Here is a 25,628-nt window from a genome sequence, read left to right as displayed (position 1 = left end):
TATTATTAATCCAAACAAATACAAGCAATTCTTCTTTTTTCAAAGTTATTGACAATTGTTCCATATGAATTCATATAATTCATAGAAAAATGTAGCAATGCATCAGTGGACTTTAATATATTAATATTTAGACATGTATTGTGAAATATACTTATTTTGTGAAATGATTTATAATTGATTGAAATTCTATCGATTGCTTATCTTACACATTAATTCCCATCAATTTTATTGAGATTATAAGGTTTTCACTTTATAAAAAGTCGACTTTGTAAAGAGCATTGCTACGTTAAAGTTGACAACGAATGTGAACAATCTGAAATGTTAGTCAGTTCGTGACTGAATTTAGGTTTTTAAACATGAACAGTGAATATGTAATTAAATGAATAGAATACGCGGTGATTGTGTATCGAAACATATTTGCTATAACCGCACGACACGCGATAGTGCTTGAACATTGACTATCATATAAAGAAGTTGACATTTTCTAAAAGTAGTTAAGTTTAATGTAACTATCTGACAGCGAAGTATACGTATTGTTTATCGAGATTAGTGAAACTGATTGTGCAATATGGCGATTATATTTGAATAATAAGTACACGTCGTTTTATTATTGTTTCGCTAACGTTGCGGGGATTCTATATTATTCTTGCAATAATCCGAGGATAATGAATATATACCAATTGTGACACACGCGCGCACGCACTCACACACACACACACTGTTGCAATTAAAAATCGTAAGGATTTAATATCAGTCGTAAAGACGTGAGGAGTGAAAAGAAGATTGAGGAATAAAAAAAGGATAGTCCTTTCTGTACATTTTGCACAGAGCTTTAATTTATTATGTATAGTAATAGGTTGTGATATTTTAAAGTTTGTGTTAGTAACTTGATGAAGCATTAGAATGAACATTACTTTAAATGTACAGATTTCTTTAAAGTATTTCATTTTCCAAAATAAGAAGACCTTAATTAGATAAACTATGCAGCATATAAACATTAATATAATAGGTTTAGTGTATTTTAAGGGTCGCATGACAGTGAAAAGAACTGTAGACTCAAATGCACTTTGATAATTAAAGTGTCTTAATTAACAGTGTGATGAGCAGCAGTGGATATCGTGGAAGAAGCTTTGGACCACGAGGAGCTCGTACAAATGGTCCAGCCAATGGCTTTAATGTGCCCAGATATCCACATCCTAGTTTTAATCATCCACGACCACCATATAGGTTACCTGGTCCTGAGAAATGGATAGAACGTCCAAATTTTCCACCATGGCAGCAGAATAAAAATTTTCATTTGCAATATAGAGGAAATTTACAATATCGACCAAGTAGCAGGGGTAGAACAATAGGTAGTCGTGGAATAATAAGATTTTCTGGGCCTGGTAGACCAACATCATCTCAATTTCACATGGGCTTTATAAGAAATCCTATACATACAGCATTATTACCCCAAGAAGAATTAATTGTAGATAAGCCTGTATCAATACCACAAACTCCCTTGCTTGGTTCTGAAGAAGAACGTCAACAAAAGATTGCAGAAACAGCTGACAAATTAAAGAAAAAATTATCCTCTATAACAGAACAAGAAATTACAAATTTTTGGGAAGATGATTTGCCTATATTACCAAATAATGGTTCTGAAGAAGAAACTACTCGAAATAAAATTATTCCTGAGCTTAGACACGAACCACCTGAACTTAACTTGACATTTACTGACCTTAGAGATATAGGCAGGATTGATTGTAATAATTTAAAATTTGGAAATGTAGATAATGAATCTAATAATGAGATTTCAATTGGTTTTGAAAAGAAGTCTACAGATAATGTAATAAGTAAAAATAATGATATTACAATTACAGATGGAGAAGAATCCTTAATCATCTTGGATTCATGTGACAAAGATGACTTGAAACAGACAAATAAGTTATTGGAAGATGATAAATGTCATGAACAAATACATAACGAATTGTCTGATTTTAAATGCAACATAGAAAACTTACAATTGCAAGATAATAATATTCCAGAAAGTTTGATATCTTCAAACTCAAATAATGTTAATGAAAAGTTATTAACTTTGAATTTAGATGAGAATATAACAAATTTATTACCGACAGATTCAGTAAATATTTCACTGCCAGAAAGAGCCTTAGATATTAATGATATAGAAACGAGTTCTATATCAGTATCAACTACAGATGATCAAAATGAGTTAAAGATAGATTTTCTACAAAATCAAAACACTGTGCAAATACATATACAAGATCCAAATAGAGATAACACACAGGATACTAACATCAATATAAAACATAATAATCACACAGAAACAAAGCTGCTTGAAGATAATCAAATTCAAAATAATTTACAAAGAAATGTACCCCAAGAGGTAATTCATCAAAATTTGGAAAATGTATCTGATTGTCCTCGAAAGAGATCACTTAATTTTCTATCATCTAGTGAAGAAATTCATTCAAACAGTGTCTGTGATTCTACATCTTCGACATATTCAAATTATGAAGCAAATAAATTAAATGATGATAAGAAATTAAATAATCCACCTGTTTTTCAATCAAAGGTCTTTAATATACCTCCTAGGCTAACTCTAAGGATTGGGGGTCCTAGAGGCCATTGGGTTTTCCAACAGAATGGAAAAAATTCATCTTTTAGAGGATCACAGAGATTATCCTTTCATGGTAATCGAATACCTCCACCAAGACATATTGCATCATTTAAATCAACTGATTTAGTATCAGTTGGATTTGATCCACTAGCACCACCACCATTTATGCATAATGTTCCTGTTTTAAATCATGACTGTCAGCACAATCCAATAGTGCTATTTTCTTCTAATGATTTGCCTCCTGCTTTTGATCCAAGCGAACCTCCACCAAATATAAGATCAAAATCAGGTACTGAACCATCCAATAAACAAGAAACTATACAGTCTATGCCCTCTTTAGATTTGAAAGGTCAAACACTAAGTACTTGTCAAAATAATTTAAAAGTTATACAACAATCGCCTGCCTTTGATCTCAGGGGACCACCTCCGAGAATTTCAAACGTCTCAGTAACAAATAATGAAAAAATACCTGAATTTAATCCTCAACACCCACCGCCAAAAATTCATAAAAGGGAGGAAACCCTCCAACCTCCACCAATTTTTGATCCGCGACTTTCATCTCAAGAACGTTCTAATCTACTTGTACCTTTAGATGTATCTATGTCAACTACAGTGCCACTGAATTTAATGGACACATCACCAGCATCAGATTTTAACATTGGTCCCATTGTACCAAATTTTGCACAATTACCTCCTATAAACATACCATCGCGTCAATCTTTTATTTCTAATGTACAGATGAACTTTTCATCTGTTATATCACAAACAAGTAGCGGACAAGAAATAACGAGGGAATTTCCATTGCCTCTACCTCCTATGAATATCACTGAAGTTCTTCTACCGCCATCAAAAGAACCTTCAGTGGGAGAAAATTCCAATCCTAATCAAAGCATAAACATGGATGATGGGTTAGAAGATATGCAAGAAGCAATGGAATTTGCAAAGCAAATAATGAACTTGACAGAAGAAACAAACGATAAAGATAAACCTACAGTTTCTGAATTACCATTGACACCATCCAAAATTCCAATACCAATCGAAAGTATACATCGCTCTTTGTCAGTAGAGGAAGGAAATACAAGTAATACAAGAAGACAAAGAAAATATAGGAATAAGAAAAGTAGACAAAATGTAGTCTGTGGACCAGAACTAATTTGTGAGAAACAAGAGGATATCAAGGCAATAGATGAGGAACAAAGTGTACAAAATCAGAGTAAAAATACCGAAAATGCATTATTGGCAAATGATCAAATAAGACCGAAGGTGATGTTCAACTTAAACTTCAAAACAAAGAAAATACACAAACCGGAAGAGTGGCATAAGACCGTTATAAATATTTCTGAAAACAGAGAAATCTTGCAACAAAGTGCAATTCAAAATTCAAAAAAGGAGAGGGCTCAATTCAGGAAGCATTCTTCTGAAAGTAAAAATAACACGAACGAAAATAAAAATAAACAAAAAGAGGCGAAAATTAACAAAAATGCTGATCCACAAGTCATTCTTATACACGAAAAATCAAATGATACATGTTATCGTTATAAAAATTGCGGAGATTTGGAAAAATTACATGCACATTCTTCGAATACAACACTAACATCTAGTGACATAGATATTCAAAAGAATCAAAAATCTAAAAAAGAATCTGGAAAGAAAAAGGTTTTTACTCCAGAAGCTTTATGGAAGGAAAGAGTGATCAGTCGTTTCTTGAAAATGAGTAAAAACGATATTTGCAATATGGTCAATAATTCGAGTCTTCGTAAATTTGATATTGCAATGGAACATCTGGTGAAAGAAAGAAGGTCGTCTCTTTCTTTAGAACTGAGAAACATGGAAGACGAGAAAATGAAAGAATATGATAGGATAGAATTTATGAATCAATTGAACGCGATGTTAGATCCAAGCGCTGTTGTCGGTATTACGGATTTACCTACAGAATTTATTCATCATTTGAGCGAAGTTTTACAACTTGATATACCGTTTGATACTGAATTATCCGAAAGTCAAAATGTAGATATCGAAGAGATTAAAATTATAAATCAGAACGAAAATCTGGGAGTACATTCGTGTGAGGATGTAAGGGAGGAGAGTCTAAGAATCCCATCTTTTACCGAGTATCAAGATCCTCAAGACGAAGAACACGCAGAAGATAAATCTATATATAGTAAAGAAGAATCTACTCACTATTCTTTAAATACAGAATCGAATGTTAATATTTTACGACAGGATACAAATTCGTCGCATCGATCACTATCGAATGATCGTGAAATCGAGAATGCGCATAAAAAACAACAGCAACCACTATTTAACGAAGCTGACTTGGATGATATATTGTCTCAAGTAACAGAGAGAACGAAGAGTTTATCAAACGCAAGTTTGCCTGTGGAACCGGAGAAGAGCATTGATACAGGTTCAAATGTTTCACTGGTTCAAACAGTAACAGAAGCTTTTGAGTATAATACTTTCTCACAGATTCCTAACAAAACAGTAGCTGATCTCGATGATATTTTTTCAGCTGGGATAGTGCGAGTCAAACAATTAGGTAAAAGTAACGCGGATATAGATCACTTAAGAGCTCGTAAATCCAGTTCCGAAGATCGCAACACGCTTAGACACGAAAGGTATGAAAGATGGAAGAGAAAGGAGCGAGAGGATCCGGATACATTTAGGAATTTAACGAAAGAAGAATGGGAAGCGAAGTATGGGTTAACTAACACTTTGGTAGCTTCAACTATTGTGCGAAAAAATACCTCTAACAGCGCAGAAAATTTAAGCAAAGATGAGAGAAATAATCGGGCTCCGAGATACTGCTCGTCGGATTCACCAATGAGACACTTAAGCATAAGTCCTTTAACCCGCGAAGTTTCTGCGCGTAACTTAGATAGGTATATTAGCGATCCTAGCGAGATAGAAGAACTACAAACAGCAGAAGAATCGACAAGTAGTAGCGAGACCAGTTCAAGTAATTTCAGCGACAGTGATGAGGAAACTGTTTCTTCCAACGTGACAAAATTGTTGAAAGTAATAAAGGAAAAGGAAAAGATCGCGAAGCAAAAATCGCTCAATGAAACCATCAGAGACGAAGTAGTCGCTGAGATAGAAAAGGAATGGAAAGAAAAGAGTAAACACAAGGAACGAAAATCTCGCAAACGTGAAAAAAGGAAAAAAGATAAGAAAGAGAAACGAAGGAAGGAGAAGAGAAAAAAGAGGAAAAGGAATTCTTATTCGGGTTCGTCAAAATCTAGCGAACAAACTGAAGAGTTTCGGGTACTGACAGAGGATGAGATCAAGAAAGAAGTAATTGTCAAAGAGGAATCGATGAGTTCGTTCGAGGAGAATGCTTCGTTGAACGACAGAATTAATAATACTTCGGTTAATAAGTCAGCTGACGCTCTAACTAAATTACAAAGTTTACAAACAGAGGAAGACTGCACTGTACATTCTGTTACTTCTGAAACCGTATCGTCACAACCTAAGAACAAACCCACGATTGTTTCCGTAGTGACGCAACGGAAAACTAAAGCACAACTCAAACAAGTGCCAGAATCCAATAATGCGGAACAGAGGCAAATTATGGAGAAATTAACGGAATTTACAGAGAATAATACAGTGAATGTAGATAACGGAAAGACGAAAGATCTTCTGGAAATGAATAAAGATTACGAAATAGCGACGAGTAATAACGAACGGATAAACAGAATTTTATCTATGAATATCTCTTTATGTCAAACTAATGTACCTTTACTTACCGAAGAATCATCTCCGTCTATTCAATCGCACAGCGAAGCTATCAGTGATAATGACACAACGCATATAATGTCATTTACAACCCATAGTAGTTCAAATCTTGTTCTTGATACTAGTACGAATAATCAGTCTGTTAATCAAAAAGCATGTACAACTACTTACTCAGTGGAAAACAAGAGTGGCGGTTATAAAAAGATAGATATAAAAGCATATAAAGAGCGCGCGTTGCAGAGACGTTTGAACGAATTAGGCGTATTAAAAAAGGCTCCTGCAAATTCTGCTTCGTTGATTCGAGAATCTCACCATTCTCTACCTACCGATAAATCTAACGTTGAATCGTTAGAAGCAATAAGCGAAATAAAAAGTGGAATTGATACAAATAAAGAACAACTAACGGATCCACGGTTAAGTATGGTAAGGTCAACGAGTACGCCCACTTCGGAGGATTCTGATAAAGAAGGGGTTAGAGAGAAGAATAATTTGGAAGAAGAGCATCAGACCATGGATGTCGCACAAGAAACTAAAAAAGCCGTGAATTCTATACAACCGAAAAACTTCAACCAGAAGAATGAAACTCGATGCATGGATATTGATTCAAACGCTTTTAAAGACTTTGTAAAACGTATGGAACGCAGAAATGATAACAAATCCTTGTCGAAAGTAATTGTCGAGCAAGAATTCGACGAATTCTCGAATAAAGAGAAATCAAAACTTGAATCAGAGAAAAAGCCAAAGAAACCAATTTCAGATGTTGACCCCTCTAAGTTTAAGAATATTCGATCAGAGGGAAGTAAAGAATTGAAATTGAAGAAAGAGAAAGCTAAGAAATCGTGTGAAAAAAAGAAAAAGAGTTCGAAGTCGGATGAATCTAAATCGATAGAAGAAAACCCTGTAGAAAAACATTCGCATAAAAAGACGTCTGATGGTAATAAAAAGGTACCGATTGTAAGTTCACATGCCAGCGATCAAAGTGAAGTTAAGAAAACAAGCAGTCATAATATTCATGAAAATTTATTTAAACTTCAAACTGTTGAAACGTGCTCGGGAAATGCAGAAGCAACAATTGATAGCAAAACTCTACAAAAACAAGTTAATACCCATTCCGTGGTAAGACAAAACAACCAAGTGCTCACTGATAGCAACAGAGAAACAGTAAGCATTAATAAAAACGTTGCAGTACAAGATAATGAGATAATTATTTCGAACCAGCAGGTTTTAAATGAAGAAATAGCAAGATCCCAGGACCAAAACTTAATAAGCTCAGAAAATGCAAAAAAAGATGGTGAATCAAATAAAGAAATGGAAGAACATCCGACTAAAGTCAATGAAATGAGTATGTTTGCTGAATCTATGCCCGCTGTAACCTTGAACAAACAAAAGGATATATGTAACGACATGTCATCAGTAGGTTCAACGTCTGTTGGTCATATTCAATCAATTCCCACTGAAAAATGTATGACAAGTACACCACCTCTTGTTTCAAACTATGTTAGCGAAGAATCTCATTCGTTAAGCGAACAAATCGATGTTGATATTGAGAAACACGGTCATACAATCAATACTAAAAATTTGCAAAATCCCAAAACAGCTGATAATTCTACTTTGGATACGAGAATCCATTCGAAAGTTATTGTCAAAAACTACGATATGAATGTAGAAACGATTGATGTAGAAGAGCAGGATAGGACTATATTTCGGTTAAGCCAAAAATTAAGAACTTTGGATAATTTTACTAAAGTACTAAAAAACGAAGTGAAATCTCCAGATAGTCGGAGTAGTCCGTTTAAGGGTTTTCTCGCGGATACCATCGATAACGATATTTGTCAAGTATCTCTATTATATCATACAAAGATGAACAATACAAATATCAAGGAAAACACGACAAAAGAAGACAAAGATCCCAACCAATGCGTACAAACGTGTTTCAATGATAAATCCATTATAGAATCGAAAGACGAAACGAAAGGTGGCGAAGAAGATTTTTCTGAGAAAATGGACGAAGAAAACGAAACATCCTCAATTTCTAATTTAGCAGAAGAGCAACAAAATGTTACAGAGAAAACGACAGATCATAGCTTAAATGTGGAAGATAATACCAAGATTGATGATACGACGTTGGAAATTAAGGATAAAGATATAACAACGGAAAATGATCAAACTTGTGATCTTTCTGCACAGTCGAAATTTTTATTTCTAGCTAACGTAGACAATGGTCACGATACACTTGACGAAGATAACCAGTCATTCATTGTTTTAGACGAATATATAGATGAAACAGATGAAAAATCGATCAAGAAATTGAGTTCTGTTGACTTAGATCTCGAAGATTGCATTGCGCGAGATGCAGATGTTTTTACGACTAAATCATTGCAAAAATTTACCGCTGTTTCTCCACCGGAGTTATTTGCGGCTGCAGAGAAGACTGGAAATACTACAAATCTATTTTTTCCTATACTTCCATCAAACGAGAATTTAGAGGCAAATTCAAAAATATTAAAAACTACTAAACCTATTAATTCAATTAATTCAGAAATTTCAGTAGAATATCCACAAAATATTATTAATGCAACATCTGAAAATATTTCTCAAAAATGTGCAACGATCGAACCATCATCGATTACAGAAATAAGAGTCGAAGAGAGGAATGAACATTGTACAAATGTATCAGAGGATAATTTACTGCATAATCTTCAATCTTCTTGCGCAACCGAACCAGTAGTTACATCCCTTGAGAGTGAAAGTTCACAAAATTTAAATGTTCCAATAAAAATTGCCAGGAGAAAGTCCACAGAGAACTTTGAGAATACTGCACCAATACCTGAAACAAATAAAGAACTTCTAGAACTGAAGAAACAACAGCAAGTGGATAATAACTTACTAGATAAGCAAATATCAGTTCCTTGTGAAATAAGTACGTCCATTGATAGAAATTTATCTATCGATTGTAATAAAGAATACGAGGCACGAATTTCGAATAAGTTGAATAAAAAAGACAAGAGTAAGACTTTAAATAACATAGACAATAAATCAAAAAAGAAATACAAGAAACGGAAGCCTACTACTTCAAAGAAGATAGTGAAGGAAGCAATGACATCAGATAATGTAAAAATTAAACATCCAACCATGAAAGAAGCTGTCATGGCTAGGATGATCGAAATCGATGTTGAAATCCATAAATTAATGACAGAAAAGATGACCCTCTACCAAATGTTAACAAGCGATACTTTACCGAACGACAATAATTTACAACAAAATAACGTGACGCGTGAAGACATAGAAGTTGAAACGCCGGTAATTAGACCTCGAACTCCATCCACGTTAATGACACAATTACTTCAGAATATCGAACCTAATCCAGTAGCAAATCAATGTGCCAAGACAACTACGGAAAGTTCACCTACAAAAGAAAGTCCGATTAATCCTATACAGCCAAATAAATCTAAGACATTGTATAAACACGATCATCATGCGGAGAAAAGGGGAAGTTGTACTTCTACTTGTGGTTCCGATGATGAAGAGATGGCATATCATGCCGAAAATACTAAATCATCTAAAAAAAGAAAAAGACAAAGCTCTGAAACCGTGGTGGTTAAAAGATTGGAAAATAAATCAGATAGTCAAAATGTATGCACCAAGGACACACAAAGTACAGTTACAGAGAAGAAGCAAGTTAATAACGCAATAAAAGCAACCCTAAAAAAAATCAATACGAAACGAACAACAATAGAACAAAATTCTGATCAGGTTTCAGCGAATGAAACTATATTCCAAGAAGATATCAATAAAGATATAATTAAATCTCAAGAGACTGAAAATATTGGAATATCTGTGGAACCTCAAATACTCAATGAAGACACTATTGAAATAAGAATACCAGAGCTTAATAAAGAAAATTACTTAACAAAAGATTGTGAAGATAAAGATGAAACCTCAAACAAGACAAGTAACGACGTAGATTTAGTAGAAAAACCAATGGAGAACAAAACACCAGAAAGGTCATCGATATATTCGGATGACAGCACTTGGGATTCTCTTCTTCAGAATCCAAGCACAGATGATCAAAAGAAATCAAACACTGGCCTTGCTTTGTTAGAGGAAACGTATAAGAAAGAAATTGCGAAAACGCGAAGAATAAGAGCCGAAGCGCGAAGAAAGAAAAAGAAAAAATTAAAGAATTTGTTACAGATTGTGAATACTTTAACTCCTGACGAGGAGGAGTTACCACTGTCAGCTTTATATGCTAGAAAATTGCATCAAAAGAAACAATTACTGGATTCTTTTGAACAGCAAACTAAACAACAAACAGGTAATGATCCACAACTGTGGAAAAATGTAGTTGAAGTGATAAACGCAGTAGCAGAAAACAGAACAAAAGATCTTTATGTAGAGTCTTCGGAAAAACGGTTAACTAATTGCTCTGAAAGTGTCGTATCCGCTATACCAAATCCAGACGTAAACTCTGAATTTAGAGATAAGGAAAAACAGATTATAAATTCCTCACTAAGAAATATTAAAGAAGTTTGCATCGAACCATTGGTCGATGTTAACATTTCTGACAATAAAAATGAAAGGAATAATGTTTCGAAGAAAGATGATTTACAAATGTTATCTAGTAAATCGCAAGAATTTTTAAATAATGAATACTTCCAACAAGATTTGGAAATCAGTGTGTCATCAAACATTGTAATGAATTTATCCGAAACATGTACAGATGATACATCTATAAATATCGAAGCAAATTTAGTAAAATCCTTTGTACAGCAAGATGTAGAAAATGATAACGTGAAAATCAATCGATCGACCTCGATAAAAGATTCAGATTCGTGTCTTACGGAATCAAATTCAAATAATGTTCGCGATGGTCAGAATATCTCGAACGTCTTGGAATATTCGGAAAAAGCTGAAAGAAAAACTAATATGGAAACTATGGAGTCTACTTTGCAAAACAGACTAAGTAATACTGATGAGAATATTGCAACACAGGAACCTACCAACAGTCAATTCGTAAGAACATCTGAAGATACTCGAAATAATTATGATACTTCAACTGAATCTAACAATGATAAAAATATTGATATTATGGATGAAACTACATCAAAGGATAAATTTGGTTCTAAGCTAGAAAACGTAAATGAAGCAAATATGCAAGATTCCTTAGTTTTGTACGATGTAGATAATAATGTTGACAATACTGCTGAAGAATTCAATTGTATACCTCAAAATGAACGCCTTATAAGTCTCAGAGAACATAAAGAATCACATAAAAGAAAAGATATTGAGCGATTTGATAAGACTGCATGCGAAGAAAATAATAATCAGAATTGCGCATCTGTTTCTTCTTTTACTGAGAATACAGAAGCATTAAAAAGCGATGAAGTACTAAGTAAGAAATCGTGTAAGCATAAGAGAGGCGGCACCAAGACTGCAATTCGACGAAGCTCGAGATATGCCGAAGAACCTATGAAACGCGTAAAAGTAGAGATTGATGTAACCGTCCCAAATATTGAGCAGGAGGAAAAGAATTTCAGGATGCAGTTTCCAAGTACATCACCGTGCGAAGAAGTCGAAACTATATTAATAAATTCTAGAAGGAATCGTAATATTCAAAAGCCAATAACGAACAGAAAGCGACGCACACCTATTCTTTCAGAAGTTGATGTTGTAACACGTGAATTGAATTCAAATAATGAATCTTTAAAAGGAATTAAAAGACAGAAAAAACATACAATGTCCGAAATGATGAATTGCATGGTACGGATAGTAGATTGTAGACATACGATTTTGAATCCGAATGTAAACTTAGACGTATTACAAAACTATGGAATATCCAAAATTAACACATACGTCTATTCTAACCCTACTCAAATGGATTCTTCCGTAAGTCTTATGGAGTCAACATCAACAAAAGATTTGCCTACTGTATGCAAGACAACATCATTGAGTGAATTACCACGAAGTCAGGCTTTAAAATTGATTAAAAAATTTGATGATACAACACGACTTGTTAATGATCAAATAAATTCAATTAAAATTAAGAAAATACCAAGATCTACAAATCTGGATCCACCTGTAAGTAATAAAGAAGAATGTGCAGACCCCGATATCGAAGTTATGCCAGTTTTAGCAAAGGAACCTATTACTGTGGACATTATACAGAATTGTGATAAGCCAGATATTGAGATTGTGGAAGAAAAAACGATAGTTACTAAGAATCAACAACACGGCAAGTCTGGATCAACATTGACTGCAATAGATATAAATGACGATAAAGAACTACCGAGGACGCAATATACGGTCCATAAAGGTCCTATTTTAGATATTAAGGTAAAGAAACGGAAGTGTCGTAATAGAAAGAAATAATGACATGAAAGTATGTATTAAAGTAATGCATAAGTATTTTTATTTTTTGGCATCAGACTCTGTGATACTTTCTCTTCTTTTTTATAATATAGTAGATCCAAATATTCTTTGAAACAAAGAAATTGTATTATAGTTTTAATTTGTATAGAACCATTATACTTTTTTGCTATTATATTTTATTTTTCATAAAATATTTATTTTATCATATAAAGTGTTCTATTGTCATATGATATATACAAATGTAAGAATATATTTATGTAAAATTTCCACTCATTATTTTCCTCTTACTTATGTTGGTCTTATTTCTATATTATAATGCAGTTATTTGTTATTTCTCTTTTTATCTATAATCATGAAACTGTTACCATTATAAATAACTTATTTTATCAGAATCCTACAAGTTAGATTAAATTTTACAACTTAATAACAGGGAAGTATTTTTTCTAGGTTTTTGAGAATTCATTCCTAGCCGCAAGTGAAGATGGCAGAATATACAGGTACAATCAAGCATCTAATGGAATATTAAACATCTACAAAGGTCATCAAGCAGCAGTAACTTGTTTATATGTATACAATACAACTAGCACAGATATTAGCAAAGAATGGATGTTCTCTGGTTCACTGGATGGAACCTTACGATGTTACAACATAATGGTAACAGTAACAAGTTTATTAATTTAGTATAATACATACATGTTGTTAACTCCTTTTGCTACATATTATTATTTATTATAAATAAATTTCATTAGACTGGAGTACAAGTGAGAGATACAGCAGATATAGGTAGCCCCATACAATGTATGGATGAAGCATGGGGAATAATTTTTATTGGTACTAAGTCAGGGCATGTATCACGCTATCATATAAAGGTTCGTTGAAAAATGTTATGTATAAAATTGTTTTTATCGAATATGTATGAATATCATTTTTGTAACAAAAAATGTATGAATATTTCAGTCAGGTGCTATTAAAGGAAACAGCATACAGTTCTCAGATAAGTCTGTATTAGCTTTAAAAGCAACTAATGAGGGTCCACGAAGAGTTCTTATCGTAGCATCACGTAGTCAACCGATAACGATACGAGATGCTCAAAATGGCCTATTTCTTCGCACAATTTGTGGTCAAAAAAGTCACACTGTGTATAGTTTGATGCGTGATAATCATTTGATTTATTGTGGTACAAGTAGCACATCTATACTTGTCTTTGATTTTACGGTTTGTAAAAATAATATATATAGATACAATACAATCTCGATTATAAGAACTAATAAGGAGATAGATATATTCGGATAATAGAACGACAGCATTTTCTGTGTTAAATTTCATATATTTTAAACCAAACGATACAAACAAACAATTAAACGTTACATAAAATCTTTCGGATCCCATATCTTGCCTCTAGGTCATATATATATTTTAATGCGAATGATTTCTTCCAGCTGCATTCGTTTCATGTTTCGAACTATTCAAGCACTTTTTCGAGAGCTACAATTGCTTAAGAATAAAAAATTAGAAGGCACATCTTCATTGTAGTCATCCGTTTATTCATCCACTTCTTGATCCAGAGTTTTGTTATTAACACTTTGAAGAATTTCATTGGTACATACTTATGTGCCAATATTATATTTCTTATCAAATTCAAGCCAATCTATTACATCAGCTCTGTTACGATCTTCGCATTCTGGTATGCTATGCAGCGTTGCAAGTCCACGAAAAAGTTTTTGTCCACTAATGTTCATTTGATGAATACTGTGACGTAATTTAAACTTTGGTGAAAATGAAGATTTCCATTTAATTTTTCATTAAACTGCCAAGCTGATATAGGTATTTCTTTATGTCTACATTGTAGAAACCACTAGTAGCGAATCATGTCGAAATCATTATTTTTTGTCAGTTTTGAATTTGTTTGGGAAGTGCTAGCATCCGATGAGTCAATATCCTGTAAATAATTTTCTATTGCTCGCTCTTTATTTTTTATACTACTTACCATAGATTTTCCAACACCATATTCTTGTGTTAAGTTTATTGCATTCTCGCCATTTCTCAACTTCTTCATGATTTTATATTTTGTTTCAACTGACAATATTACCTATTTCCGTTCTGACAACATTGTTACCGTGAGGCTTTGAATATAAATATCATACTAAAATACTGTGAAGAGTTTGTTCGAATTAAAAAATTATCTTCGATAATTTTGATAGAAAGAAGTAAATACTGCATGGATTGCACACACACATAGTATGAAACGTACCGATAATAAAATTATCCGATGATAGAACGCTTGAATAATGAGTGTCCGGATAATCGAGGTTCTACTGCATAATCCTCCATGTTATCATTGTAATACCGCATCATGTAAAATTTATTCTTTGCATTTTTTTATTTTATAGAATGGCGAACAAACAATGCAGTATGATGCTGGTGTAGGAATTGTATGCATGCGTCTGTACAAACAACTATTGTTTGCCGGTTGTTATGATGGAAATATTTATGTATTTAATACAAAGGTTAGTATGAACTTAAAAACTAATGTTAACTATGAAATAAATTATATTAATCTTTAAACAAATTCTAGGATCATCAACTTGTATGCAGTATACCTGGACCTGGTAATATGTTATTAAGTATGGAAGTCATAGACAATAAGGTATCCAAAATATTCTATTAAAATGTTATTAGAATGTTACATTAAATCTAATATTCAAACATTTATTTTTCTAGATCATAGCTGGTAGCAAAGATAAACGTTTGCAATCATGGCAAATGCCACGACAAGTACGATCTTTGCTATAGAAAGTGAATCAAGTTTGAATTGACAGATCCTAGTCTAGTCGTACTACGAGGGAAAAGATTATTAAATTTGGAGTACAATCTGCCTACGAAATCATTGTACAGACTCAGAGGAGTTACTTTGTAATATATATACATATATACATTTTATTTGCGAGAAAATGCACATAAGTAATATATATAAATATGTTTGTACAGAAAATTAGGTAAATTATTAATATTGCGACAAAATCAGTACACTTAAAAAACGTGGTAAATTCTTGTTCTTTATTCCATTTTGTAAACTCGCGCTAGTAGGGATAAGCGTACCTTGTGCCTTGTGCGTAACATGTGTGCGAAATGCTTTTTTTCATATTCTTTAATAATGATACAAGAGACATAAACGTGATTACAAAGGAGTGCTCCATTTATCGTTCAAAGTTTTTGAACCTTTGCACTTGTTACTTTTTCTTTTGTATTTGGATATATATTTAGAATGTTATATGAATATGTACCTATAAAACAGTAACACAGCAAGTGTAAATGCTAATAATAATTATATTTATTGTTTTATATTAAATTTGTAGGTGGCCTGACAGCATTTCGCAATTTGCTTGATTAATGCAAAAGATTGAGGTGTGTAAAGCCAACTTGTACGAAAACATCTATTTAAATTAAATCAATAAGAAGTGTGAGTTTCATCGCATCGATGGAATTCCCGAATAAGAACCAATGTAATAATTTGTTTTGTTGAACTTATATTTTTCTTTGTCAATTGTTATGTTATTTTTTAGGCCTTATTCCGTAATTCATAATTATTTTATACCTTTTATCTTATATTATTATGAAGTAACTAGTAAAAGAAAGATGTGTTTCTACCGATGTTATTAACAAAGAATGTTAGAATGTGATTATAATGAAATGTATATGTTAAAGAAACAAACCTGTCTATATTATATATTGTAAGAAATGTAAAATTTTTTAAAAAAATGCACAGTGTGCAAACAAGTTCTATGCAATTGTGGTTTATCTTTAACATATATTATTTCGTTCATTTCGCATTGTACTTATAAAAATAATCATTTACATGCACATCACTGAACCTACTACGTTGTATTTTACAAATTTATTGTGTACCTAGTATTTGTTACATGTAACAATAAAATATTGTTCTCGTATCTTTGGCAAAGTTCGTAACATTTGTTTTTGAGAGTAAGTTTTTTATGTAAACTAGCGGTAGTAATGTACACAATTTTAAAATTTTGTATATTAAATTGCGCGAAAGTTATGAAACGTGTACTGAAATACCTAAATCTCATATATCGTTTGTTAAAATTTTACTAATTATATCGACTTAAGGAATAATATTTCTATTCTGTAATCTACGTTATTAATTTTCATTTCACAAATGTTATTCTAGATTTTTATAATGGAATAATCAATTGATATTAATATAACAGATTATCTATTCTCTATAGAAACACATTTGTTAAATCAATACATTTCTGTACATATGAATATCATGTTTCATGATCAATTTACAAATGCATAACAACTTCAATGTTCCTTCAATAAGTATAATAGTGTAAAAAATGTGTCTTTGTCTTGGTCCTGTTAAATCGGGTAAAACATTTTTAATGAAACGGTTACAAGGAGATGAAATAGATAATGCAACTCATACTGTTTCTACGAATGGCATAAATCTTTTTACAATAAAAAATAGTACCGGAGAATTTGACATGATTATTAAAGAAATAGGTGGTAGTATGGCACCAATATGGAAACATTACTTTGAAAAGGTAAATCTTTTTTTCGAAAGGATTGTGAACAATAAAAATATATAGGTTGAAAATTTTAAATAAACCTTCGATAATTTTCTAAGTTATTATCCTGCTTTTTAGACACGGAAGCTTATTTATGTAATAGATACTAGCAATCTTTGCCAAATAAGTGCGGCAGGAGTATTACTTTATTCATTATTACTCGATCCTAAACTGCGAAATATAAAAATCGCATTAACATTAAACAAAATGGACCTTTCTTATCGTCAAATGCGCAACGAAGCCTTACTTATACTTCATTATTCACGTCTACAAAAGGAAGCTACGCAAGAATTATCTATATTTGAAACTAGTGGAATGACCGGTCAAGGTATCGAAGAATTAAGAAACTGGTTGTTTGATCCAACCACTTTAAAATCTGCAATAAATGCAAACAAGTAAATTTAATATATATATTACGAAAAAATTTTATCAGAAAGTGAATATTTTTTTATTATTTACACTCAATGTTACAAAGATATAAGGATTCTACGTAACTTTTCAGCAAGTAACACCGATATAATTGTAATATAAATCATTAGCAAATCTTTGTCAAGTTTTGCAATTTATTACGCTCAAAAGTGGAAGTATTATCAAAAGTGAAGTTCATTAATTGAGCGTATAACATTTTTATAACTTGACGTCAATGTAACTGATTATTCACTTAAATAGTCTTTAACACTTTAAGACATTGTCGCAGTCGATCAAAAAGTTTTTAAATTCATTTAAAATAAGTACTATTTAAATAAACGTTATTAATTATTGTAAGAAATACGTTATCTTCGATATCACAATTATTAACATATCGAAATAGGTGTACACACTGACGAAACAGTATTTGAAGCGCGGTTTTGTCAATTTGTATGAATAACAAATCCTTAAAATAAGTTCAAAAACTTTCTGACCAGTTTTCACATACGCATATATAAATATTTGAAGTAAACTGTTATTAAAAAATTAAAGTACACCAATACAGATGTACATAACAAAGTATCTTCACAAGAATGGAAAAGAAGAAAAATGTATTTTCCTACTTTCTTGTACTATTAATGATAAATAGATAATTGTATATAAATTTTTTAATTTGTTACCCAAACATTTAAGATTTTTCTTATCAATCTATCTGTGAGCTTTTCAAAATATAATAAACTATACAAATCAGCCAAAGAACTACATCTAATGTATTCTTGTGAGGTCTTCTACTATTTTTACAAGATCATCCACTGTTGCTTCTTTTTTCATGCCACTAGGATCGTCGATCTATAAAGGAGAAAATGAATTAAAAGTACAATAAATTATATATATATATATAATTTAAGAAACAAAATTATTTACCATTAGACCACTTGCAACGTCTGCCATTTTATTAGGACTCAAATCAAGAAAACTTTCAATTAAATCTCCATCTATAAAACCTTCACACTGCTCGATTTTTAATTCAGTGTTAAAACTTCTCCAAAAATTGTGTTCTATTTTACCAACACTTTTTATTACACCTGTTAATCTTTCTTCAAGATTTCTTAAGAATTCATAAAAAGTGAATGGAATTTGTGTGACTAAACCAATCGCTCCGCTAACAGTTCCAAACAATACACAACCTTGTGTAGGTGTACTTGATTCACCTAAATTTTGCATCACTAAAGATCCATGTCGGAAGACGTTAACCATATCACCTAAATGAAATTGTCCAACTTCCTGCATTTGTTGTCTTTCATCTTCTGAAGTAGCAGCACTAAAATAGATTTTAATTTATTATTTCATAATATTAATAAATATAAACATTTACATTCGATACAAATTTATCTTTTTATTTAAATTAATTTTAAAAATTAATGTCTCACCTATCTTTCTGACAAACAAATAGATTGAAGCAATTTTCAGCACCCAAGAAAGTATCATCATCTAAAATTTCAATAGCAGTCATCCAATTTGGATTATAATCTCTTGCTATTTCTTCAAAACAACCTTCCATTGTTTTATATTGCAACAAAGTGAGAGATCTCATAAGATCTCCAACTAAAATGAAATCTCCTTTTGTTTTCAAGTAAAGGGCAATGATATTATTAAAGTGGCTGCATTCTAATCTGAGTTCCTTCTCTGCTGTCCATTCAAATAAACGAACAGTACTGTTGATACTAGCAAGAAGTTTTCCATTGAATTCAGTTAAAGAATAACATGATCCTTTGATCTCTTTTTCTGCTACTTGCGTAAGTTTTCCATCACTCCAGTGATATAGAAGTATTCTACCCATCTTCGGTTCAGTTTCATCTGGATGAACAAGTGCAGTTCCAACTATATAATAGGAAGTAGGATCTTCACCTAATTTCGTCGATATCAATGATAATGCATATTCAGTAGGCATTAACATATGTGCATGTAAAACTTCGAAAGTATGTTGATCAATAATGAGTAGATTATGTACTTCAATTTCTTGGCAAATGTCACTAGCTGTATGTCCTGTAGGTTTATTGTAAGATGCAATGTGACTGCTGCTAGATGTTGAAGCTGCTTGTGTAGATGCAGAATGTCTTACAATACTAACACCACTACTATCCTGAATATCAACACGCATCGTTATTACTCCAAATGTTTGAGAACTTTCCTGATAAGCAATTCGTCTCGGTGATTCTCCGAGAGGTACAGTCCGAATATGTAATTTTTGAATTTCATCGATTGTTCCGATTGTCACTGTACTATCAGTTGCTAATGCTAAACTATCCGGATATGATTCTGCATTTAGAGAACACATATGATTTACTTCCTTTAAGTTAACGTTGCTGAATACTAGTTTGTGATTTGACGAATAAATTACAGTAGGCCTATCGGAACATGCGAAAACATTAGTGGTGAATAATGATTTAAAAGTTCTTAAGACCGTCGGTTGCGTACCTAAGGTAACTTTCTTTTTGTCAGAAAGTATACCATTTTGTTTATGTAAAGTAAAGTAATACATGCTGCCATCTCCAAGAGCACAAAGCAAATATGTATTACCTTCGAAACATGTCATTAAAATAGATCTAGGTATAATTTCACCACCGAGTAATTCTTTGTTAATTTCTTCCAAGGCAGGTAAAGTTAAGATACGAACAGAAATATGTGTCCATAAACCTACCGCAGCAATTTTTGCTTCTGTATGACCATCCAATGGAGATATATCTAAACAAGCAACTTCATATTGTAAAGTAGCAAATCCTTTCGGTACAATTTGTCCACATGAAATTTCCATATAAAATAAATCATTTCCAGTAGCACAAAGTACCTGTGTGCCATTGCAAGCAACTACACTAATAGTTCTTTTATTCTCTGGTTCCCATTCAGAAACAACTGTTTTAGTTTCATGTGAAATTAATCTGGCAGATGTTGGTGTTATCTGAATAAATAAATCATTTGTAACATTACCAGTATGAAAGGTTTGTTCATCGGCAACAAAGCCTGGAATATCTGTTTCTTCAACTTCTTCTCCATTTAAAGTCAAAATTCTGGTTTGTCCAACAAAAGATAAGACCAAGGTATTGTCAAAATTACCACCACCAACTTTTAATGCCCACATACCTTTGATACCTGGTAAATCTATACTTGCATGTTCTTCAATACCTATTCCATTTCTAATAATTCTAAGAGAACCTTCCTTAAAAGCTCCAGAACATGTAACCATTTGTCCTTGTCCTTGTCTTTCAAGATCAACTACTGCCATGTCAACTATGGGTGCCAAATTAGTAAAAGTTTCCATTGGAACACAATACGAACCATTTTCATCTGCTTTTGTAATTAATTTAACTAACTGTGAATCACCCAATCTACTACCAACAAATATTACTCCATTATCTAAATATGTAATACATTCAGGTATGCTAATTTCTCCTAGAAGTTCAACCTTAAGATCTTTCACTACTTGTGTACCATCTGGTTTCTTTTCTTGTTCCACAAATAACATAAACAAATGGCCAGCCATATCTCCTAACAAATATCGAAGTCCTTGATTATCAACTTTAGCGTAGCATGTAATAGTACTTTGTTTTATAATTGGAGGTACAACTGCGACATATGTGTTCCCATCATGGTACAATATACTTTCTTGGCCTATTATTATTGCACCACAAATAGGTGAAGGTACAGGAATAACTATCATAGCTTCACGTTCTACATTGTCCTGTCTCCAAGGTACTTTAACAAATTCTTTATCTCTTAAAGAAATTTCATGTGTTTTGACATGTCTTCCATTAATATCTTGGTGAATTAGAATCAAAGTGGGATTAGCACATCCATGAAGAAAATTCACATCTTGTACTTGATGTTCTTCCATACGTATTGATGATGCTTTTAATTCTGGATTGTCTTTGTCAAGAGGTATAATTTTAAAAAGACCATCATATAATCTTAAACCAATTACACGTGCTTTAGGATCAATCACAGCTTTGATTCCTGTTTCAGAAGCCTTTCCAATACGGTCTGCTACATTTCCATGTGCTTTTGTTATAATTTCTATATTTTCTCCTTCTCCAATACATTCCAAAATCATAGCATTATAACGTGTAGTCAAAAGAAACAATAGATCTTTTTTCTCATGCTGCAGAAATATATTATAATTCATTAATTATATATTAAATCATTTTATTGTGACTTAAAATTCATACTAATGTACCAATACATATAAGTACATGTATGCATCAATGAACCCATGCATGAATCAAAGATAATTCTTTGTACACGTACAAGGTTATATTACTCTTAATAAAACTATTACAAATACGTATTCGATAAAATACGTGAATTTGATTGTATTAAATATTAGCATAAAAAACACAAATAATAAATAGGATATTTCATGAAACTTATAAAACAACGATACTAGTATAACCTTACCGGCGGCCTAAAAAACTTAACGACTGCAATTTTCCCATAAATTCCAACTTCTTTCAGTGGTCTTAACCCCTCTGGAGTAACAAGATATATTTCTAATCGAACATTTTTTGCTAAGATGAGATTCAAATCCGTAGGCGAAGTAAAATTACCTTCATACGTAAAAAGAAAATAATTGTTTATCTACGTAAGCAGAAAATTTTGTTGTAGATTTATTCCTACTTACCTGTCACACATGCAGTGACAGCTGTAGGCTTGTGTGCCGTTACCACATAATGATGAGACATCGCTTTCATAATATTTTGTCCAACAGCAACTTTTGGAAACTTGTTAATACTTCAACCATAAGATATGACCAAACCAAACACTGGCCTTGCGTACTTTTCAATTTCACGCGCCACGAAGTTAGCAACGTTTCACAGTGTATTAAGCCTGGTTCGCAATAAACACAAGGTCGTGTTTAAAAATCCTTTCAGCAGAAGTTATTTCTTCCATTATTAATTAGGCAAATTATACATACATACATATACACATATGTATATAGTTTAATTAAAAACATAGTCATAAAAAAGACGTGAAAGTATGTGTGTTATATTCAATTACAAAAAATTGTCAATCAAATGTTAAAAATTTTCTATTATTTAAATTCACTTTTCAAAGACATTTTTTTATATAATATTTCACATACCACTGTTTTAACAAATAAAAGAAATTAATTTTTGCAATACATTTTACAATATATCTTACGATAATAACAATATGTTTATTAAACTTTTATGGTAAACTTATACTCTACCATAATAAAGCTATCCCATAATCATTGGATTCATATTATTAAAATCATTTTAAATAAAGCTCATTCATTTCATTTCCTTGAGTTAAGTTTCGAGAGAATAATTATGATAAAAAAAAGAAACTTTGAAATTTATTAAAAATTTGAAGTGCAAAATATTTTTAATATATATTTTAAATATATTCAGACCATAAACTAATATCTATCTTGATACCTTAAATGTATGCAATTGTACAATATCACATTATTTGTAACATTAATTTACATCTTTGATTAAATCTAGTTCTATAATTTATTAGTTAATGATCTGTGAACCCCAAATTTATATTTTGTACCAGCAAATGGCAGTTCATTAAAAATTATTAAATGATAGAGTTAGAAGATAATTCAAGTGCATTATAATTAGTACTAAATGAAGATAAAATACCGTTGTAGAGAATACATCACAAATATACAACTCTTCTGCAAATTTTATCAAGCACATAACAATCTAGTCTGCACAGATATAAATTTTACTCTTCCGTAAGATTAGGTATGTATTTCCTACTTCATTACACATATTCAAGTTTACACAAAACAGTCTTAAAAGAAACATGGGAAGTAAGTTGTAAGGACACATTCAAGGATAATCTAAGGTTACATATCTAGTATCAGGAAGAGGATTTTTTACTGCATAAGTGCAACTGTATTGCATTTAAACCAGTCTTGTTTCCTAAATTGGTAGGATCAAAGCAAATATGCAGATCCAATGACATGTTTAATATGACTTGTACGTTAACTCTTAAAACATTGAATAGACTTTCGTACATAAAAACAGCTCTTTATAATTTATGTAGGAAGACCATCAATTTTTTGAACGTTTGCATGGCCATTTGAAAGATTAACTGGAGTCATAGATGCCTTAGAATTGTCACTTGAGCTACTATCACAAGTATCACTTTTACTATCAGTACTAGACACAGAACTATCTTTTCTTTGACTACTTTTACTTCTAGAAACATATCCCATAAGTTCCGAAGAAGAGCTAGAATTTGGAAGGAGACAACTACATCTGCTCCTATTCCCATTACTTGTACTATCACTGTCGCTTTCGCTATCGACACTTGAAACTGGACTGCTGTGCCTCTTAGCTCTCAATGATTCATTTTCCCGTTTTAACTGTTCATTCTGTTGCATTAAATCATCGATCCGTTGCTGACAGATTTTTAATTTTTTTGCTGATTCTGAATCTGTACTACTACTGTTGCTTTCCAAGTCTCGTTGTTCTGTTTGGTGGAAATTTTTACCACGTAACCGTTTTGTCAATAAATCTACTTTTGCTTCTAACTGAAGATATTCCTGTATCAGTTCTGATTTACTTAATGTGCTTAATCTTTCAGCATGAAGGTCTTCATACGCAGTTGAGAATTCCTTTGTTAAAAATTCTTCTTCGTCTTCTGGAGACGAATAAAAATAATCTTCATCAGAGTCAACACTGAAACTAGAATCTCGCGTACGAGAAGGGGCTGATGGTTTTTGAAATGTAGCAGGTAATTCTGAAGATGCAGCTTCTGAAAGTTTTTGGTCAAGATCTGGAAGATCACTGTGATCATCCATAAGAAACTGTGTGGTATTATATGGTGCTGGAGGTTGTCTACCAGTTTTTGCCAATCGACCTCTAGATCTATATCGCAGCTGTTGTTGATATGACAACTGTTGTTTAGAATATGGTTTTAATTTTCTATGCTTAGGTTTACCTCTACGAGTCTTTCTCTTTTTCGTTGCAATATCAATTCCATCTTCATATTGACCTCCCTCCTGATCTCCACTACCACTACCACTTTCAAATTTTCCAGAATTTTTTATTAGTAACTTATGACACTAAAACATATAAATATGAAATATTTTTATTATCTTATTATATATTATGTTATATTATACTATATACATGCAAGTGTACTATATTAAAAATATTAAGATTATTTAATACGATCAGTCTTAATTGAATTTCATTATAAAAATAATCTAATAATAATAATATGAATATAATATAAATATAATATATATAACCTAATAATAATAATCATAATATAAAAATTATAAAAATAAATCTGAAAAACTAAAATTAATAATTTAATCGAAATACTTAAATTTTCATATGGTGCATATTTTAAAACGTTCGAATGAAAGTATCTTACAGTTTTCTTATTGATATAGTCATTTCTGTTAGCATTGTCTACACTAGAGAGCGACACTTGTTCCGTAACAGGCAACGATGACGCCGCAGGCGTCGGCTCTGCTCGTACGCCCTTCACGTCATGTACTTTATCAATGCCGCCCGACATTTTCTCCATTATAGTTTTGACATCGTGACTTTCCATATTTATAATATTAACCAAAATTTGGCGATTTGCAGTGCTACTACCACTCATTACCGTTTAAAAACACTACCTGACCCACCAATACCTCCCACTCTTGTTTTATGAAGCGTACACCATCACTGCAAATAGCGACTGAATCGCCATGTTTGATTTGTCCGTGATTCCTAGCGATAGCGAAGCGCGACGTGTGCTAACGTTTCAGGAGGAGTAGGGAGTTTGTTCCAAAAGGTGGGGCAAATGTATTTGTTCCCACCAAACCCCCCGCCATTTTCGCTTATCCTTCAAACACTGCTCCCTGAGAG

The 25,628-nt window shown here is 32.1% G+C and overlaps 5 protein-coding genes across 6 annotated transcripts in view; 2 read left to right on the top strand and 3 right to left on the bottom strand.

Annotated features, from left to right (window-relative positions):
- Positions 1 to 25,628, bottom strand: part of LOC132912882 (26S proteasome regulatory subunit 4) — a 51,582-nt gene that overhangs the window by 6,811 nt on the left and 19,143 nt on the right. The window lies entirely within an intron of this gene.
- LOC132912871 (titin homolog) lies at positions 220 to 16,671 on the top strand. 2 transcript variants are annotated; one of them, XM_060970648.1, is made up of 7 exons: positions 364 to 12,688; positions 13,172 to 13,378; positions 13,474 to 13,593; positions 13,682 to 13,939; positions 15,115 to 15,231; positions 15,300 to 15,371; positions 15,446 to 16,671. In XM_060970648.1, exons 1-7 carry the CDS (start codon positions 1,100 to 1,102, stop codon positions 15,515 to 15,517), a joined length of 12,435 nt encoding a protein of 4,144 aa, XP_060826631.1. In that variant the 5' UTR covers positions 364 to 1,099; the 3' UTR covers positions 15,518 to 16,671. The 2 variants fall into 2 exon arrangements, with proteins under 2 accessions (XP_060826632.1, XP_060826631.1); XM_060970649.1 differs by lacking the exons at positions 13,474 to 13,593; positions 13,682 to 13,939; positions 15,115 to 15,231; positions 15,300 to 15,371; positions 15,446 to 16,671 and having other exon boundaries at positions 220 to 12,734; positions 13,172 to 13,287.
- LOC132912891 (ADP-ribosylation factor-like protein 16) lies at positions 16,933 to 18,006 on the top strand. The gene is made up of 2 exons (XM_060970692.1): positions 16,933 to 17,292; positions 17,395 to 18,006. The coding sequence occupies exons 1-2, from the start codon at positions 17,086 to 17,088 to the stop codon at positions 17,713 to 17,715; spliced, it is 528 nt and encodes a 175-aa protein (XP_060826675.1). The 5' UTR covers positions 16,933 to 17,085; the 3' UTR covers positions 17,716 to 18,006.
- On the bottom strand, positions 17,741 to 22,605 carry LOC132912873 (DNA damage-binding protein 1). The gene is made up of 5 exons (XM_060970655.1): positions 22,400 to 22,605; positions 22,177 to 22,325; positions 19,155 to 21,880; positions 18,649 to 19,045; positions 17,741 to 18,573 (listed from the first exon to the last, which is right to left on the bottom strand). Exons 1-5 carry the CDS (start codon positions 22,467 to 22,469, stop codon positions 18,490 to 18,492), a joined length of 3,426 nt encoding a protein of 1,141 aa, XP_060826638.1. The 5' UTR covers positions 22,470 to 22,605; the 3' UTR covers positions 17,741 to 18,489.
- On the bottom strand, positions 23,419 to 25,596 carry LOC132912883 (protein HEXIM1). The gene is made up of 2 exons (XM_060970682.1): positions 25,144 to 25,596; positions 23,419 to 24,826 (listed from the first exon to the last, which is right to left on the bottom strand). Exons 1-2 carry the CDS (start codon positions 25,375 to 25,377, stop codon positions 23,795 to 23,797), a joined length of 1,266 nt encoding a protein of 421 aa, XP_060826665.1. The 5' UTR covers positions 25,378 to 25,596; the 3' UTR covers positions 23,419 to 23,794.

This window comes from Bombus pascuorum, chromosome 12 (assembly GCF_905332965.1).
Source record: "Bombus pascuorum chromosome 12, iyBomPasc1.1, whole genome shotgun sequence".
Taxonomy (NCBI): domain Eukaryota; kingdom Metazoa; phylum Arthropoda; class Insecta; order Hymenoptera; family Apidae; genus Bombus; species Bombus pascuorum.
Note: the sequence above shows the minus strand (reverse complement) of the source record. Positions and strands in the feature narration are given on the sequence as shown.

Bases quoted from the DNA above. Each gene is read 5' to 3' on its own strand.
- LOC132912891 (XM_060970692.1), top strand. From the start codon at position 17,086: ATGTGTCTTTGTCTTGGTCCTGTTAAATCGGGTAAAACATTTTTAATG. The intron at 17,293-17,394 runs GTAAATCTTTTT...CCTGCTTTTTAG, and splicing joins GGAAACATTACTTTGAAAAG to ACACGGAAGCTTATTTATGT.
- LOC132912883 (XM_060970682.1), bottom strand. From the start codon at position 25,377: ATGAGTGGTAGTAGCACTGCAAATCGCCAAATTTTGGTTAATATTATA. The intron at 24,827-25,143 runs GTAAGATACTTT...TATATGTTTTAG, and splicing joins ACTATATCAATAAGAAAACT to TGTCATAAGTTACTAATAAA.
- LOC132912873 (XM_060970655.1), bottom strand. From the start codon at position 22,469: ATGAAAGCGATGTCTCATCATTATGTGGTAACGGCACACAAGCCTACA. The intron at 19,046-19,154 runs GTGAGACATTAA...AATCTATTTTAG, and splicing joins TTTGTTTGTCAGAAAGATAG to TGCTGCTACTTCAGAAGATG. The intron at 18,574-18,648 runs GTAAATAATTTT...TCTCCTTTATAG, and splicing joins ACGTTGCAAGTGGTCTAATG to ATCGACGATCCTAGTGGCAT.
- LOC132912871 (XM_060970648.1), top strand. From the start codon at position 1,100: ATGAGCAGCAGTGGATATCGTGGAAGAAGCTTTGGACCACGAGGAGCT. The intron at 15,232-15,299 runs GTTAGTATGAAC...AACAAATTCTAG, and splicing joins TTTATGTATTTAATACAAAG to GATCATCAACTTGTATGCAG. The intron at 15,372-15,445 runs GTATCCAAAATA...TTATTTTTCTAG, and splicing joins TGGAAGTCATAGACAATAAG to ATCATAGCTGGTAGCAAAGA.